This window comes from Eimeria necatrix, genomic scaffold, assembly GCF_000499385.1.
Source record: "Eimeria necatrix Houghton genomic scaffold, Enh_scaff57, whole genome shotgun sequence".
NCBI lineage: Eukaryota > Apicomplexa > Conoidasida > Eucoccidiorida > Eimeriidae > Eimeria > Eimeria necatrix.
The window spans coordinates 14,667-31,844 of NW_013651690.1; the positions used below are offsets into that span (position 1 = coordinate 14,667).

A 17,178-nucleotide genomic window follows, 5' to 3' on the forward strand; every position below is an offset into this window, starting at 1 on the left:
TCGGTTCCCGGCATGTGGCCAAATTTGGAGCAGAGTGGCTATTTGAGCCTGGACACATGTCTTTTTTCTTCTGTTTTGTTGTTCTCTTCCCTCTTCTCGTTGTCCTATCTCTCGCAGCTTTCTTCATGAAAGAGCGAGTAGCTTTGATCAGACTCTGCTATAGTTTAGATGGCAGCTGCACTGCGGCGTGCAGGTGCCCATCTGCAACTGTGTCAGTTTGCTGCTAAATCAACTAACTTTCGGAGCAGCTAACTCATGTAGTGGCTGGATAATGATGAAGGCAGCTGAAAAATTGGCAGGCTCGCTAGTCAATTAGCTGCAAGCGTGGCTAGTTTATTAGCGAGTGGGTTCTGCCACTGGCGTCGGTGGGGATTTCAACTAGCTGCAAAGATACCTTTCCAGTGGCCAATGTCGCTGCACGCCCTCTAGTTTGCCCAAGTGCCACCATAAAACATCAAGTTCAAACAGGGGACAGACACAGAGTACAAATAATCCTGTTTAGCACAGGCAATGCCAGTCGGTTCTGTAGATGCATCGGTAGAGCTATAATCCTGTTTAGCTTTACCGATGCATCTACAGAACCGACTGGCATTGCCTGTGCCGTGCAACCAAAGGCTCAAGGCGAGCAAATACAAAAGAAGCAGCTCAACGGCATGAACTTCAGAGCTCGGAGAAGCAATCAAGAGTTTGACGTCTCTTGCTAAGTCGTTAGGTATCTCTCAATTACACCAGTGCCCGCCTCTCACAACACAGCAGTTGTTACGAAGTCCTTTTGAACTGAAGTCAGTCGTCCCCATGGACAAAAAACGTTCCATGATTCACACTGTGAGTTAATTACAAAACAAAAAGGCGGGATATACGGAGCTCCCCCTTGCTAACAAATACTAGCCTTAGCCGCCCGTAGCCAAAACTAGTAGACACGTAAATAATAGGGCCGTTTGCTGCAGGAAAACATTCCGGGCCACATACATATGTCTTGATGTGAACAGTGTCAAAGTGATGAATATCACGAGTATGCAAATACTCAAACAAGTTGCAGAAGTTCCTTTGCGTTTTCTTCCAATCACCCCCGAGCGCAACACAGTGCCATTTGATCCCGTTGGAGCCGCACTAACCTGTTCCCCTTATTGAGGTAGGTAGGGATATTAGGTCCCTCAAAATAACCCATCATGAGAGTCAGTGTTCTGAATCAATGTATACTGGACTGAATATATTCTTCAAAGGCTTGGCAACTGAGCGAACATAGAAGGGCCTTTAGGCTCAACTTGCCTAATCAGTTGGGGATAGTCTTTAGTTGAGAAATTTTTGAAGCCACAGAAAAGAAGCAGACAGTATTTTTTTCCGATGACTACTATCTGGGTAGGGCGCTTAAGCCGCTTATCAACATAGTAAAACTTCCTATCTGGCCATGACAACATTTAACATTTGCGTGGATATAAGGCCACCCAATCACTGTCCGTGTCCAAGGGAGTAGAGATGGAAACACAGGGGCATTTTGTTTTGTAATTAACTCGCCTTTTGCGGGCTGCCTTCCCTTTAGCATCCGCTAGGCCACAGGCGGCTGAACTCAGTTGAGCTCTAACCATCGATTGGGTTTGTTTTTCTGACCACAGAACTTTATTTCTATGTTTACGTCAAACTGTAGGCAACTGTCTTGTGTAACTTGCTGAGCATGCCTCTTTGCCAGTTTGCAGCGTGCATTCGTGCTAGGTCCTTTTTCCAGAGAGCAACTTTAATCACTATATTGTCAAATACGCATAAGAATAGAACATGACGGGGAAACAAACGACTCAATTGCGGAACAAGCCGACCGCTCTGTCATGCTGCTCGCGCGCATGCATGTTGCAGTCCCAGACGCAGCCTTCATATGAGCATTGTGAAGGTTATACAAAAATAAACCTACTCTGTTTACTGTTCCTAGATAACGACAGTAATCATGCAGGGCCTTTTTCGTTTTTCCCGTTTCTGCCTTGCGGCAGCGCCTGGAGCGAACGGACATTCGACGTCAGGATCCCTGAACAATATGTTTCGGCGAATTAAATTCGGCAATCCTTTTGCAGATGATTACCCCGAATGGATCTGGAGAGGGCTGAAAAACAGCCGAAAGGGTAAAGATATGTTCGCCCCCTTCTTTAGGCTCCTGAATGCCACGAAGTGCGTCCCGTGATCACCGAAGTTCCGGGCCTTTTAGCGTTGTTTCCCCGTTAAACCCAGTGGATTCGCATTATCACAAGCCACATAAAGCCACCGAATGGCTTCAGGGCAAACACAGAGCCCTGAATTATCGCTGTTCAAGACTTAGCCTCCGCTGCATACCCCGCCGCAGGTTCTACGCTGCTACGCCGCAGCCGTGACTAGCATGTTGGTTCCGTCAATCAAAATGGAGCTCATAAGAGCACGTGCAACGGCAGCAACGTCACCACTGGAAAAAGCAGTCGACCCACTGGCAGATCGATGTCCTGTGCACCTTTTTCAGGATTTACGACTACGTGCTCAAGAACAACTGGTCCTACTGGATGTTCGTAGTCAGCGGGGGAATGGTCACTTCCTACGTCTGGAGCGAGACATGGAACAAAATATGGAGATCTGTAAACCGCGGGGTAGGTCCCAACCGCGCAGACTCACAGCGGATGACCTGCTTTTTGTTCGACCATAGCATACACTCCACCTATTGTGCCTTTCTTTGTTTGCAGAAGTTGTACAACGACGTGCCCTACGTCTACCCAGAGGAGGAGTAGCACCACTCGGCGCAGCGCTGCGCGTGAAGGCGTGCATGCCCCGTGTTTCTGTTTCCGTGACTAAGGTGTTCAGCTTGCATACCCGCGCAGTGCGAGCGCACACTTAGCCCTAGGCAGGGCAGAAAGGGGCATTATGGGCCAAAAATTGGCCGCTGCCGCTGCGTGGGCGCAGGTTGAAGCGCGGAGTGGCGGTGAGACGTGCAGCTCCTTTTATCAGCGGGTCCACCAGCTGCGCGTCTGTACGTGCAATGTTTAGTTTGTCAGAAGGCGAGGTGGCCAGTTCGCAACAGCCGCCCGGCAACAAAACCAGATACGGGAAAGGGCACCCCATGGAGTTCATACAGACCCAGCGAACTTGAAATTGAAGCAACTCCGCCAGCAGCGCAAAACGTGTGCGTTTGCTTGGCTGTGGATACTAAGTTTGGTAATTTTTTCACGTGTATGCATCTCAATTTTCGCCTGAAGATCTATGCCTTCATCTCCGCTCCTTACAAGGCAGAAGAATGCCGTTACCATGTTATAGAGTGGGCCGAAACGTAATATCACTGCGAAAGTAGCCGAGCCGACCTCGTTGCCAATATGCTGTGACTGCACCTACTTTCAAGCCGAAACAAAGACCTAAGAGCCGCATTGAACACCCCTGAACCCCACTTGCGCCTGTAGGTAATGTTCACACAAAACGAGCATTCCAACACTGCCGAAGGAACACCATTACTCGCGACTCGAGGCCGCAGTGGCTCAAAAAGCGACAACTAGCGATGAGCGCAGAATCAATTCGCCGCTGCCCCACTGCGGGAGCACCGAAGTAGGGTGAATGCAGTAGTGCACTACTGGAAACCTCAGTCCCACGAAAAAACCCCAGCACCCCGTAGCGCCAGGAGCATCCGGGCGGCACACCTTCACTGTGCGCGCAGGCAGTTCACAGACAAAACCGCTGCCGCGCCTGCGGCGAACAGGCAGCCGGCGAACTGCGCTCCTGCTGCAGCTTCGTTCGGTCGCCCTTTAGCTGAGATGGCCGGTGTGAAGTTGCACGGCTGCGAAGCCAAGAAAAGCACACGCAACGTCCCTGGCTCTTCAGTGTGTTCAGGCACGCATATACGGCCAGTTCGACGCGGCCACGTGGCTCTGCCGTCAACAGCGGCCCAAGACGCCGCCAGGCGCTCCTTCGCCTCCTCTGCCAACGGAAGACAGGGATGAAGCCAAACACTCTACGACGCTGGGCAGCAGCAGCTGCACAGGCTCTGGACACACCCTAGCCTTAGAGTGGCAGAGATGGAGCGACGTAGGCAGTTCGTCAAGCTACAATGCTGCTTCAGAGGAGGGAAAAGAAAAAGCAGTGCAATGCATGCAGTTGCGTTGTCTTATTGTAGATCGTTCGCAGCTGGAAGCAAAAGACGGCGATTGGAGGAGGGGGAGGGGCAGCAACCGCTGGGGAGGCGGTTGCTGTAGTTGCTGTTGCTGTTGTGGTGCAGCAGCGTCGGCCCTGTGGCTCCTGGGAGGCCCCGCTGGCAGCGCGGTGGGCTCCACCTGGGGATCTAAATTTTGTTAATTGGTAAGTAATAAAGGAACACGAGTTAAGGAAACAAAAAGGGAGAAAAGAGGCTATTGGGAAGGGCCCCAGCGGCAGTCCGACGCAGCCAACAGGGCGTCAGATCACCCTGGCCCTGTGCCCTGTGCAGAGGGGGGGTCCATAGGCGTTTCTATTATGTCTTAGGGCGGCTTAAAGACAACATGAGGGCTTAATTGGGCTCTGTCTGTCTCTGCTGCACCCTCGTGTACCCTGCTGCTGCTGCCCACGCAGAGGCTACTGCTGCTGCAGCGCCTCTCTCCTCAGAAGCGACAACACGCCCCCCTACCCCGCGCTCTTTCTTTCTGCAGCCACCGTCAGCGGGCGCAGCTGCGTGCGCAGCTTATCCGAGTCTTGCGGCTGCTGCGTCATCTGTTTGTTGTTCTCTAATCCGTCACTTTCCCCTTCTCGCCAACCCGTAGGTTCCAAACGCAGCAGCAGCAGCCCGCGGCCTGGACGTAGCAGTAGCAGCAGCAGCAGACGCCCGGCTGCCGCTGCAGCCTCAGCAGCTTTTCACTCACGCTTTTACTCCAGCACCTCTAACCCTTTCTCCGCGGCCTACAATTCATGCAGCTCCCGCCGACTGTGGGCACCGCAAGCCCCATAACGCCTGATGGCTGCGGCCACCTGCCACGCCAGGGGAGCACCAGCAGTGCGTGACGGCCCTCTTCAGGTGGGCGACTTCATCTGACTGCCTCACCAGACCCTTGGCGGCGCATGGTCGTCGCCTCCATTCTTACCAGCACTTCGGCCCTATTCCACTGCAGAAACGCTGCCACGAAGGGCCTGCTTTCGGCCCTAGAAAGCGGAAACAGCAGCGGAAGGGGTAACGGAAGGAGCAGACACGGTTAGGCCGATACGTTGAGCTGCTGCTTAGCAGCAGGGAGTGACGCCTGTGGTGTATCTGCACCTTGGAGCGTCCATCCTGCTGCGGTCGGCACTGCGCACCGGATCCAAGTCATTATGTCCCTGTTGTTTCACTCACGTGTTCTGTGATGTGCGTATAACGAGCCGAGGGCAGCAGCAAAATGGTGGGCAGTGGCAGCAGCAGCCGCAGCGGTAGCTGCGGCGGCAGCGGCCGAGGCCGGGGTCGGCCGCAGCGGTCCTGCGCCTCCCGCGATTCTGGGGGTGACGATTTGCTTGCAGGGTCGCACATAGGTGCAGTAGGACGGCGGCGGGGCGGCGCCATGTGGTGCCACATATGCCGCGACAGCGTCAGCCGCAGCGAGGACTCGGTGGTGGAGTGCACAGCGTGTCCTAAGCGGTTTCACCTGGAGTGTTTGCAACAAGAAGGTATCGTAGCGCCGGGACAAGTCGTCGACTTGAACACTTGGCTGTGTCCGCAGTGCCTAGAGGAAGCAGAGGAGGATGAGATGACCAACGATGATAAATGCTTTCTTTGCAGAAAGGCAAGCTTGCACTGAGCCATCCTGTGACACGTTCGATGCAGTAAACTCACCCACTGTACAAGTTAAACCGGCTGATGCAATTTCATGGGCTGTGTATTCTTGGGAGAGAGTTATGACAGTGGGACCGTGCGCTTGTTCGTTTCTTGGTCTTTTTGCCAGTGATGTGATGGTTCTTCATGGGTCTGTTCAGTTTTTTGAACTGATGTTATGTTTTTCAGTCAGACATCGAGGATGAGTCGGGTGGCAAGTTGATAATGTGCGACGGCTGTCCGCACTCGTACCACATGTCGTGTTTGAAGTTGACGATAGAGCCAGACGAGGAGAAGTGGTTTTGCCCCGATTGCAACCCCTCTGCGTTCAACACGGATGAGATACGCAGGCTGGGTAGGGGCTCCACGGCGCCCAGAAGCGGCGACACGGTGAACAGCAGCACATGTTACGTGTGCCAGAGGCCGGGGAAGCTTCTGGGATGCGATTTCTGTGTTAATTCGTTTCACCCTTCTTGTCTGGTCGATGTTGACTGGAATTCGATCGGGGAGGAGTGGGAATGCCCGGTATGCAAGGGCTTTGATCCACTGGCTAATCAAATGCACAAAAGATGGACGCGACAAGAAATTGAGACGAAGAAGAAGGAAAGGGCAAAAAACTACGAAAAGTTCAGGAGCAAGATTATGAGATACAGAAATAGATTCCTTGTTGTACACCAGAAAGACCTTGGGCCCTTCGTAAACCCCAAGATTCTCCAGGCTCTCGCCAGAACTTTGAAGGGTATGTTCCTGAGCTGGAGCTGAAGTCGTCAAGGCAGCATAAGTTCGGCGCGTGTAGCTTGGCATGGGGAATGATCACAGTGGAAGCTATTGGAGTGTAAGGAATGAAATTTGAGTGTAGGCAGTTAATCACTGTGGGCTGCGTTTGCTCGTGTGTTGTTGCTGCAGCGAACATCGCAGGCCCGACTTCCCGGAGGGGGCGTGGAGGCGGTGCTGGTGGATCCCGTTTGTGCGTCGAACGGTCGTTGTCAGATGTGTTGGAGCAGCTGGAGGATGAGGCTGCAGAAGAAGCTGAGAAGTTTACAAGAAGAGCCTACAGGTCGTGCCGTCACGCGTCGGGACGTCCGATCAAGGGCTTGCCTTTAAGAGAGGGAATCACTTTAAAGCCTCATCAGGAAGAAGGAGTTGATTGGCTGCTTCGCTCATTCCTTACTGGAGGCGCCATTTTGGCAGATGAGATGGGTGAGCTTGGAGGGATGCTGCGCTGACTCTGACAAGTGGAGTTGTGCGTTGTTGCTGTCCCGGTTGCTTTTAGCGTGGAAGTCTGTTATTGCTCGCTAGTCATCCCACTGTTCGTGTCTTCGTTGGATTTCCAGGTCTGGGCAAGACTATTCAGACTTTGTGCTTTCTGTCCTACTTGAGCGCCATGAAGGTGGACGGGCCTCACTTGATTGTCGTTCCTCTTTCGACTGTGGGAAATTGGCTCCATGAGATACATCGCTTTACGCCGTCGCTGACTCACATTAAGATCTGCGGCTCGCGAAATGAGCGGCAGCATGCCATGCAAGACCGCCGTAAGCCTCTTGAGACCCATGCTCGCATCTGGTATATTAATGCTGTTTTCTTATAGCAGCTTTTACCGGCGATGTCGAGGATGATGTGCTTGCGCTTTCAGTTGCGTCGAAAGGTTTGTATGACTTGTACGTCACGACGTACGAGACTGTAAAGAGCGAGGAGGAGTTTTTCGTGGAGCAGATCCCCCATTGGCAGTGCATTGTCCTTGGTAGGCTTTATAGTAGCATCGGCATCCCCCAAACGAAAAGCACCTTACTAGAAACAAGAGAATGGGAACCCGTTGTATTTGTGCTGCAGCAGTTTCAATTACTTTTGGTAGCGAATAGATCGCACTGTCTTTAGAGCTCTTGGGTACCTGGAGCATACGTTGCGGTTTATATAGTGCTTGACCTACTTTTCTGTGGCGTATTTTTTGTGTCTGGCCGCAGATGAGGCGCATCGCATAAAGAATGCTTCGGGTGCGATTCGTCATTCCCTGGATAGGGTGCAAGGAAACATGCGCCTTTTGCTAACTGGGACGCCGCTGCAGAACAATGCTCAAGAGTTGTTCACCCTCATCAACTTTCTAATGCCCGATGTGTTCAGAGATTCCCTCGTCATTGAACAGGTTTGCGCAGCTGCTGTCTCCCCCTAGTGATTTAGTGCACGGGCGGGATGTTTGCCGGGCGCTATCTTGCCGGGCGCTATCTGGTTTTTATGGGCTCCGTGCTCTTCATAGGCTGCTACATATCCCCATTGGGGCTCCTTAATGAAAGTGGACAGATCGTATCCTTTTGTGTATTTGTTCCTGCGATTTTGCAGGCATTCGCACAGAATGCGAAGTCTGCTGCAGGGAAATCTGGGGGAAAGCAGCCGAGGGGTCGCTCTAAGGCGGCGGCACTAGCGGAGATGGATGTGGACACAATGTTCAAGCAGGAGGACTTGAACAAGATCCGGCAGTTGCTCGATCGAGTGATGTTGCGGCGGCTCAAGGAGCAAGCCATCGCACTTCCACGCAAAGTGTTTCATGACATTTGGCTACCTATCTCAGACTTGACGGCCCAGTGGTACCGCAGGTTGCTAGAAATCAAGTCTCTGCAGGAGGAAGCCAGATCGAATTCAGCGCGTGTCAACTTCAGAAAGATGTTGGGCCTTGTCATTAAGATGAGGATTCTTTGGTAAGTTCGTTAGGCATGCCATGAATTCTTTGTTTCCTCCTTGCTGCAGTAGCGCGGATTCGTCTCATGAACAGCTGGCAAACTCGGCTCTTCGTGTGCTCCCGATACTCTGCTAGTCATGTCAATATTGTCTCTGTGTATCATGTACATTCGCAGCGCTCACCCGAAGGGTGTTTGCGCTAGAGAGTCGCAACTACAGCGGCTCCAGGCTTTTTTCAGCCAAGAGGATCCGGCACTGCAGGAGGAGGTGACGAGAGCAGCACGGGAGCTGCAATCTGTTGAAGGAGCGGCACACCTTGCTGGTTCTTCTAAGTTATTGTTTTTAGACAAGCTTATGTGTCATCTCCACTACCTGAACTGCAAATACGTGCCGGCTTACGAGGTAACTGATAGTCTGCCCGTAGTGCTATTCTGTTTTTCTTCTTGTCTGTTCTGTTGAACAGGCGCTGCGCTCAGACCTACTTTCAAATTCGGTGAACTGCTTCTTCTTTGTGTCGTCTTGGGTGTGTTCTCAGAGAGACTACATGGCCCATAAAAACGACGCGGCCACTTACGAATTCTACAAGCGCCATGAAGAGGCAGTGTTGGCAGCCTTGGCTGAAGGGAGGAAGCCCCCGAGGCGGCCAAAGAGAAGCGAGCTGATAGGCATCCCTGAGTATAGGGCTTTGTTAGAACGGGGCATGCCAAGCAGGGATCTGACAACCGCCAGGGACGAATCGTTCCTGAAAGAGGGGCTTTATGCTGCTGAGCCAGTTATGCCAACAAAAGAATCATGCAACCCTGAGCTGCAGGAGAGAAAACGCGGACAAGGAGAGCACGACAGCGTATCGGATAATGAGGGTGCAGAGGAACAAAGCCAAGAAGTAGAGGGGGACTTATCAGACGCAGACGTAGCTACCACGCCCCCAGAGGACCAGCCCAGGAGCAGAGCTGAGCGGCGCTCTAGGCGACATCTAATAGTGGATGAGGAGGACCTGATGCAGACGGACCCAACTTGTGCAGCTCAGGACTCGCAGGAACCGACAGCAACGGGGGCAGTAGCCAAAGGGGAAGCTGATGGTGCAGCTTTAACCCCAGCCGCTCCCGTCTCCCAGGAAGATGGTGCTGATAGTGAAAAGGCGCAGCTTAATGTGAAGAGTCCCGTTGCGTCAGAAGCGAAGCGCGAGGGGGATGACAAGAGCAACATGCCGACTGCCTGCTGTACAGGTAGCCCCGCTAGCCACAAAGACCATAAGGAAAGTGTCGATGCACTGGATGCTCAGCCGATAAAGACAGAAGATGGTCCGTCTCCTGCGCGCCAGACAGAGGTGAACGAGACCAAAAAGGAACTTCCTTCCGGAGTGCCGGCAGCAGCAGTTCAGGTTTCAGAAGGACACGCGAAGCAACAGGACTCTTCCCCTGAGAGTGAGCGCAGTGATTTTAAGAGCAATGGAGGAAAGACAGCGAAGGCTGACGCCGCGAGCACTCCCAGGGTACAGAGGCTGCTGATCTTTACGCAATTTCAGCTTGTTTTGGATGAATTGGAGGCATATTGCAAGTACAGGGGTTGGAGGTACCTTCGGTGAGGCAACCTAAATTGGAAGAGCAGCATGCATACGTATAAATGCTTAACCACAGTTGAACTTCATATTGGATCTCTTCGCTTCAGAGGTGTCATCCCCAGTTATATCTCATTCATTGATAATTCAACTCTGCTTTGGTTTTCTGCATTTATTGGTGGTTGATGCAAGGGACCGTAATGCCAGATATCATATGGCCAGGTTTCCGGGTGTTCGTGGTTGATTTTTTGTCCTTCTTACAGATTGGACGGATCTACGAATAAGTTTGTGCGGGAGCTGGACATCAGGGACTTTAACAATGACAATACTTGTTACTTTGTATACCTAATTTCCACAAGAGCAGGAGGCCTGGGCATTAATCTGACAGCTGCCAACCACGTCGTTATCTATGACCATGACTGGAACCCTTTCATTGATTTGCAAGCCGTTGATAGGCAAGCTGTTTCCTTAATTAATCCCATGATGTGCCTGCCGTTTCTTCCGTGGAATTGCACATCTTCCTCTGTGTTTTTCTCTGTATGAACGATGATTAGACGCCGCTTGCTTACATGTAATTGCCTTCATGCTTGGGCCCCATAGACTTTGTTCACTCCGTCCCGAGGCAGAAGGCATTACATTCTGCTTTTGTTGCGGGCATACAGAGCTCATCGTATCGGACAGCAGCGGGAAGTTCACGTGTGGTCTCTGGTCAGTGAATGGACGGTTGAAGAGCGCATGGCATTCCGAAGGGAACAGAAGCTGCGCCTGGACAAACTACTGGTGCAACAGCAGATAGAGGAGGAAGCATTGGCCCTTGACGGGGAAGACGGAGAAGACATCAAAGAGCATAGATCTGAGAAGATATCGACGGACGAAGTCCGGAAGCTGATGCTTCATGGGAAGAAAGCTATTGTGGTGCGCGATCTTGTGTATCACCAGTTGCGAAGTGCATGCCTTCTGCTTTCCAGCGTGGGTCGGGGCTGCAGTGAGGGTGACTGACAACGGGATGGTGGTCTTGCCCGGATTTTGTTTTATCCGCTTGCGAGTTTTGCGGCTTTCTGGTACTGTGCTGCAGCAAGTTGCGGCAACGGGCACTGAGGATATCTCAAACCTGCCTTTGGAAGACCTAACCTGCCGATCTCGTCAGCCTCTCCCAGTGCTTGGAGAGGACGAGGAGCCATTGGGAGCTTCGGCTTCGTTCGAGGAAGACCTGGATGAGAAAAATTTAGTTGATATAAACGAAGTCATGGATGAAGAGGCGGAGGAGCGCCGCAACCAGCAACAGCTCGTAGAGGGCACTGAGGAGCCCGCGGCTCCAGAGGGTCCTTGCGATGCCCCTGGGGCGAAAACAGGCACAGAACCTGAGGAAGCGAAACCCAGCGGAAGCACTTCTCCCTGCGGTGCAGAGGAAGAAGTGGAGCTGTGTGAGGCTTCATCAGGGGCTCCACCCAAGGGAGGCCTGGAGGCTGAGTTGCAGAGTGCAGGAGTATTATGGCGCTCTGGAAGAGAGCGTAAGAAACCTGTCGCGCTTTACGTCCCACAGGAGTTCACGCAGCGGTGAGCGGAAGTAGTGGTGACTGCTTCAAGCCGCAGGTGGTTTTCATGCTTCCCATATTCCTCGCGTCTAGAGAGAGTGTGGCTGGTGGTTGGTTTCTATGTTTTCCTGTGGTGAGGTTGCTTTATCGAGTCTTTGTGTTGCAAATGTTTTGCGTTCATGGGTGGACGCTGTCGAGATGTTGCTGGTTATTTTAAGCTTACCGTTACATTTGTTTCGCATGGTGCTTTCAGGGAGGAGCGTCGTAAGCTACGTCACGAGACGCGGTGCTTTGTGTGCGGCAACGGGAAGGACCACGTGCAGACATCTGTAGACCGAGAAGGAAAGCCTGTGGAGGTGGCTTATGGGGATTTGGTCTGTTGCAGTGGCTGCCCCAAAGTGTACCATCGCTGCTGCGAGGGTCTGCCGAAGGATGTTAAGAAGAGCTGGCGCTGTCGCTGGCACGAGTGCGGTCTATGCTTTCGGAAAACGTCACAATGCGGCAACATGCTCGTCCACTGCGCCCGGTGTCCCACGTCATTCTGCTACGATTGCTTCCCTCCGGACTATTGCCGCTACAACGTTGGCGAGGACTATTACATGCAGCTTAGACAACGGGGCATGAATGTAACCCCGCAAAATTGGATTTTGTTTCTCTGCTCCAAGTGCAAAGCCGTGGAGGAGCAGCAGACTCGTCGTCGGCTGACGAAGGAGGAAAAGGACCATGAGAAGTTGATGCAACAGGAACTACGGCAACAGCAGCGGCAGCTGCATCTCGATGGCGCAAGGCTGCGACTTGAGAAGGATGAGGTTAAGCATTTGCAACGTCAGAGAGCAGAAGAGGAGAGACGGTGGTTTGATCACAAGCAAGCGGTGGATCGGTTGGACGAAGCAGGTGAGATTGCGTTGAGGCAGGCGTATCAACGTCTTTTCCCTGCTGCCTTTCTTGCGGAGATTGAAAAGAGATCCGCTGCAGCAAAAGCAGCGCAAAGAGCATCTAGGGAGGCTGCTATTGCAGAAGCAGTGAATGCTGCTGCTGCCGCTGGAACCGACGGCCAAGCGGCATTAGCGTCGGCAGCGGCGGCAGCAATAAAGAAGGCATCCAAAAAGCCCACAAACCAGCTAGCAAACATGAAGCTACCCTCACAAAGTCTCAGCGTTTGTGACAATTGCCGATTTCCCTGCCATGGGGTAAAGGATTACCCGGGCCCGTGTTGCTTTCCCGATGAAGTGATACAAAAATTTGTGGCACGAGCGCGGCCTGTGTCCCAGACAGGGCAGGAGCAGACAGGAGGACATGCAGGCACAACGGGGCCTACGGATGGCGTGATTGACGTGGATGCTTCCCCGGCTGATGGGGCTGTGAAAGAGGGCTCAGACGTTTCTGCTTCGCCTGGCATCCCACAAAGCGCGCTGCGGGCACTGGCGAGCTCGGCTGCTTTGCTGCAAGGAGGATACAGTGAGGCAGGAGCCGCTGCGTCGGCGCCATCGGTAGCAGGCAATGACCAGAGGGTGAAGTACATGCAGAGGCAGGTCTGCGCAGCGTGCCACGAGTGGCGCATTGGGAAGAGGTCTCACACGAGAAAGCACTGCCCCACGCTTACTCCTGGACAGTTGCAGGAGGTTCGTTACTATGTCCATGCGCCATTGAACCTCTCAGTTTGCCCTGTTTTCCCCGTAGCGTGTCTTCGGTCTTTTTGTAGTGGTGATAGCTGGGCTAGGTTTTGTTGCTGACAGGACAACTCCATTTGCTGTGCGGTGTTTCGTTGCTTCAGTATGACGAACGGCGAGCGAAGATGCGACGTGTCGCGGAGTTGCTGCTGGCGAGGGAGCCTATCCCCGACCCCAACCCGTGTGTCTATGCGTCAGCATCCCCCCAGCGACTCAAAGCTTTCTTTCAGCAGTACCAGGAAGCGGTGAGGTGGCGCAGGGATCACTTTTCAGCTTCCCATTTGGTTTTTATTTTACGAATTGCACATTGGGCCTCTGTGCCGGCAAGCATGCACCTACGACAGCACGTCTTCAATAGCATTCAGCGCAAAAACACCCTATTGTGTCTTCGTGCCTTGATTTCGTGATACTATAGGATAAGGATAGCCCTTGCTCGTTTTTGCAATGTACATGCAGGCGGACAAGGTTTTGGAGGAGTGCATGGTAGCTGCAGGCCTTCAGCATGCAATCGCCTCGCGCTTTACCTCGGGCAAACGGGGAGTGCCCTCCCCTGCGGGATACGGCTCAGCAGCAACACCACAAGGAGCGCAGAGCGCGTTGCCTTCAATAAACAATGTAGCTTCCAACAAAGACCGTATATCGATGATCCTGAACCGCAGCAAGGAGCTGCTGCTCCTCAAGCGTCAGAAGGAACTGCAAGTATTGGCTACCCTCTCAGCTGCCAATGGACGAGCGCCAGGCGCATCTCTGGCCAACCTGCACAACGAGCAAAAGAAGCTGTTGATGGGTGTTACGGGAGATGGAGAAAGGTCTCTCATGACGCCTTCTGATACAAACAGCGAAGTTGAAGTGTTGGGGGTCGCAAAGGGTCAGCCAGTGCCGGGCGTTTCATCTGCGGCTCCGGCCGACAACTGTGTCCCACCTGCTGCTGCTGCAGCTATAGCAGCTGCAGATTGCGCAGCTAAGAGCGCCACGGGAAAGCGACACAGCATTGATAGACCCAACAGTGGCGCCCGCGGCGCCACCATCGCGGCAGCTCCTGTAATTGCGAAGAGGCAGAGGAAAACCATGTTATCGAAGACAGGGGAAGCGATGGCTGCGTGTGTGCAAGCTGCAGAGATGGGGCTTCCGGGCGCTGGGGGTTCCATTGCTGCGTCAGCTGTCGCGGCGGCAGTGAAGCAGAAGTCCATAATTGATTTTTTCACATCCAGGAACAGAGCAGCAGCTACTGGCGGCTCAGGGATGAAGCAGCCGTTATTGGCAGGCTCAAGAGTTCAAGGTGTCGCGCGTCCGGGAGGAATGCCGGTTGCAGCCTTAGCTCCATGGGGCGCCAAACAGGCTTCAGATACAGAGAGTGATTGATCCAGTCTGTGTGTTTCTGTGTTTGTGAAGCGGGCAGCGAGGGAGGCACAGGAGTGGCTCTTCATTAGCCTTTTGAGGAAGCGAAGGCGCCGTGTATAGTGAAATGCATACTCGGCGGCTGCGAGTCCACCAGTAGGGGACCCTAAAGCTCCAAACGAGGGACCGGTGCCTGTCAATGATTGTTTGGGCAACAATGCATGTTGTTGTTCACACGCCATGCAGCGTTCTTCATGCGAGGCTAACGCCCCAGGCACTTTGCGACATATGCGGACCATCGTATGATGGGCCTCGAAATATGGCCGCTCTCTTCAGGTGGCTGTGGCCTGAAAGGGAGCCTTAAGCGAGCCATTGCTCAAGTGAAGGGAGCGCAGAGCCAGCCACTGCTTATAAAAACAATGCTGGTTTTCGCATTGGCATTTTGCTTTTGCTGTTCCTTTCTTGTGTGCCGGAAGCACCAGGAGCAGTGGCAACGCTACCCGTGAAGTTCCTGGGTAGTTGTTTTCGAATGCCGGTGCAACTGCACGCGCATTTCACTGTTGGCTAGTGGGCGACGAAACTCGAATGGGGCCTGGCAGTGACCAGGATATTTGCGGCCGCAGTGACATTTTAATAGTGCACGCATGACTATTAATTAATGGAAGCTGTTTGTTCTAAAGCTTCAGATCCACTCATATCACCTGCATTGGTTCTAGGATAGTTTTACTTGTGCTGGCCATTGGGCGTGTAACAACTGTGAAGGGCGTGGGATGAGAGTATATCGGGAGCTCGGTAAGGTGGCCTGGTGTTGATAACTTTAGTGGATGACGAGGAAAATGGCATGGCTTTGTGTCTTGGAATGCCGAGCAATACAATGCATGCGAGAATCTCTCCAGTTGAGTGGAATGATTATGGCGTTATACTACAGGTGCACGTGTTTCTGAAGTGTTCTGTAGAACGCCAACAGCAACCTAGACTAGAGCGTTCGCTCCTAGATGACGCCATTGCAGGATGGTGGTGAACAGTTCAATGCACTGTGGAGATACGTAGTACAAGAACAGCAAGCTGCCAAGCAAAACCTTTTGTATGGACGTAGCGCGCTGAATAGTTTTGATGGCAAGGAATTTCTCTGATGTAGCAAGCGAGCACCCGGTTAACCTGACAAGAATGGTCTTCGGTAACAACAGCAATAGAAGTATGGTTACCTGAGCAGAGCAATTCCTGCAGAGTGTGCTGGAGTTCGTATCTCTTCTGATTTGGCTTTCTCCAGTCGCGAGCGGGTCAACTAGTTTCTGTGTAGTATCATTCTTCAATTCAAGTCTACGGAACGGAGCTCTGTAGAATGCATTTATACCTACGTGTACTTTACCCAGAACTTCACAGAACTCTCTGTACAGTGTGGTGGGGGAACCAACCCAGGTACCAACCCCACTGTGCCGTTAGATGCACCGTAGAAGTGTTGGTAAGGGAGCTTGATAGTGCAACATTGAAGAGCTAGTTTGTTTTACATTGGCATATGCGTAGAGAGGCAAGCTTCGGGAGTCTGTTGTGTCTCCTGGGGTTTTATTCCACTGTAGATGGGTTTCCAAAAAGAGCCTGCCACAGCTATGGGGAGCCAATGAGAGAGGTAAGGATACAATAGTAAAAGCTTCGTGGATTGCGGTAGCCTTGTGGTCCCTCCTCATCGTATTTTTTTTTTGATAATTGCTTTGGGGCCTATCTCGAGTGCAGCACAGCCAGCTGCAGCGAAACCGGGCCTTTGACGGAATGGAAATCAAAGTGCTCTTGACAAAGTCGAAGGGAGATCACGCCGATTATTAGCTTATCAGTGAGCATGCAAACTATTTCACTTAGGTTAGTAGAACGTGCGAGGCTGTCCAGGCCACGACAACATGGCCTTCGAATGTTTGTGTGCTTCCACTGCTCGGACCCTTCCAAATCGGTCACTGTGGCAATATAAATCCAGGCAACTAGATTTTTCTGAGAATATTCGGAGCTTCGCATGCGACAGCTCTACTACAGGGTGCTCTTTGTGGTGATCAGCTAAGTGTAAAACGTTCATTACTGTAAAACGCTCATTGGGGTGCAATCAGGTGACCCTGTGCACTGAGTACACGCGTTCCGCATAAACCATGAATCGGCCACTATATTATATAAATATCGCAAGAGTATCCTTGCAAGCAATATGCATGAGCATCCGAGCCTCAACGTCGATAACCGAGCGTCAGCGCCCACGCAGCCCCTTGTAAGGGCCCCGGTGTGAATCGGCGTGGCAGCTGCCGCTGCAGAACGGAACAACGCAAGTTTGCTGGCACTAAAGCTCTCTACTCCAACCTGAAGCTTAAAAACTAAGGAGTGGTTGTGCTCCACAGTCAGTTTTCTTGATAGTAAAACTCACTTCGGGAGAGTCTTAGGAGCAGACGTTGACTGATAGGTTTTCATACAAGACTCCAGAGCTACAGTTTGGCCCCTCTGTAAGTTAACAAGCAGCAATATAAATTAGCACTGCGCTTTTGGGCCCCATAAATAAGAATACGGCGCCTGAATGGCTCTAAAACCGCTTCGCGAGGTGCCGGATTCTGCGTCAAGAGGTCCCTTAGGCATCCAATTTCGCAAGGGCTTCCCTTTCTAGTAAAAAGATAGTAGAAGAAGAAACGAACAGGG

At 52.4% G+C, this 17,178-nt stretch overlaps 3 protein-coding genes across 3 annotated transcripts; 2 read left to right on the forward strand and 1 right to left on the reverse strand.

Annotated features, from left to right (window-relative positions):
* Positions 1-2,023: 2,023 nt before the first annotated feature.
* ENH_00063900 (hypothetical protein, conserved) lies at positions 2,024-2,738 on the forward strand (the record flags this gene model as incomplete). The annotated part of the gene is made up of 3 exons (XM_013577224.1): positions 2,024-2,154; positions 2,477-2,600; positions 2,694-2,738. The coding sequence occupies 3 exons, from the start codon at positions 2,024-2,026 to the stop codon at positions 2,736-2,738; spliced, it is 300 nt and encodes a 99-aa protein (XP_013432678.1).
* Positions 2,739-4,590: 1,852 nt separating this feature from the next.
* On the reverse strand, positions 4,591-5,039 carry ENH_00063910 (hypothetical protein; the record flags this gene model as incomplete). Its single annotated transcript, XM_013577225.1, has 2 exons — positions 4,591-4,757; positions 5,006-5,039. 2 exons carry the CDS (start codon positions 5,037-5,039, stop codon positions 4,591-4,593), a joined length of 201 nt encoding a protein of 66 aa, XP_013432679.1.
* Positions 5,040-5,333: 294 nt separating this feature from the next.
* On the forward strand, positions 5,334-14,538 carry ENH_00063920 (SNF2 family N-terminal domain containing protein, putative; the record flags this gene model as incomplete). Its single annotated transcript, XM_013577226.1, has 15 exons — positions 5,334-5,714; positions 5,933-6,482; positions 6,650-6,943; positions 7,078-7,275; positions 7,377-7,484; positions 7,705-7,883; positions 8,078-8,433; positions 8,590-8,815; positions 8,949-9,994; positions 10,235-10,462; positions 10,634-10,886; positions 11,047-11,528; positions 11,760-13,128; positions 13,281-13,421; positions 13,633-14,538. The coding sequence occupies 15 exons, from the start codon at positions 5,334-5,336 to the stop codon at positions 14,536-14,538; spliced, it is 6,717 nt and encodes a 2,238-aa protein (XP_013432680.1).
* Between the last annotated feature and the right edge of the window lie 2,640 nt (positions 14,539-17,178).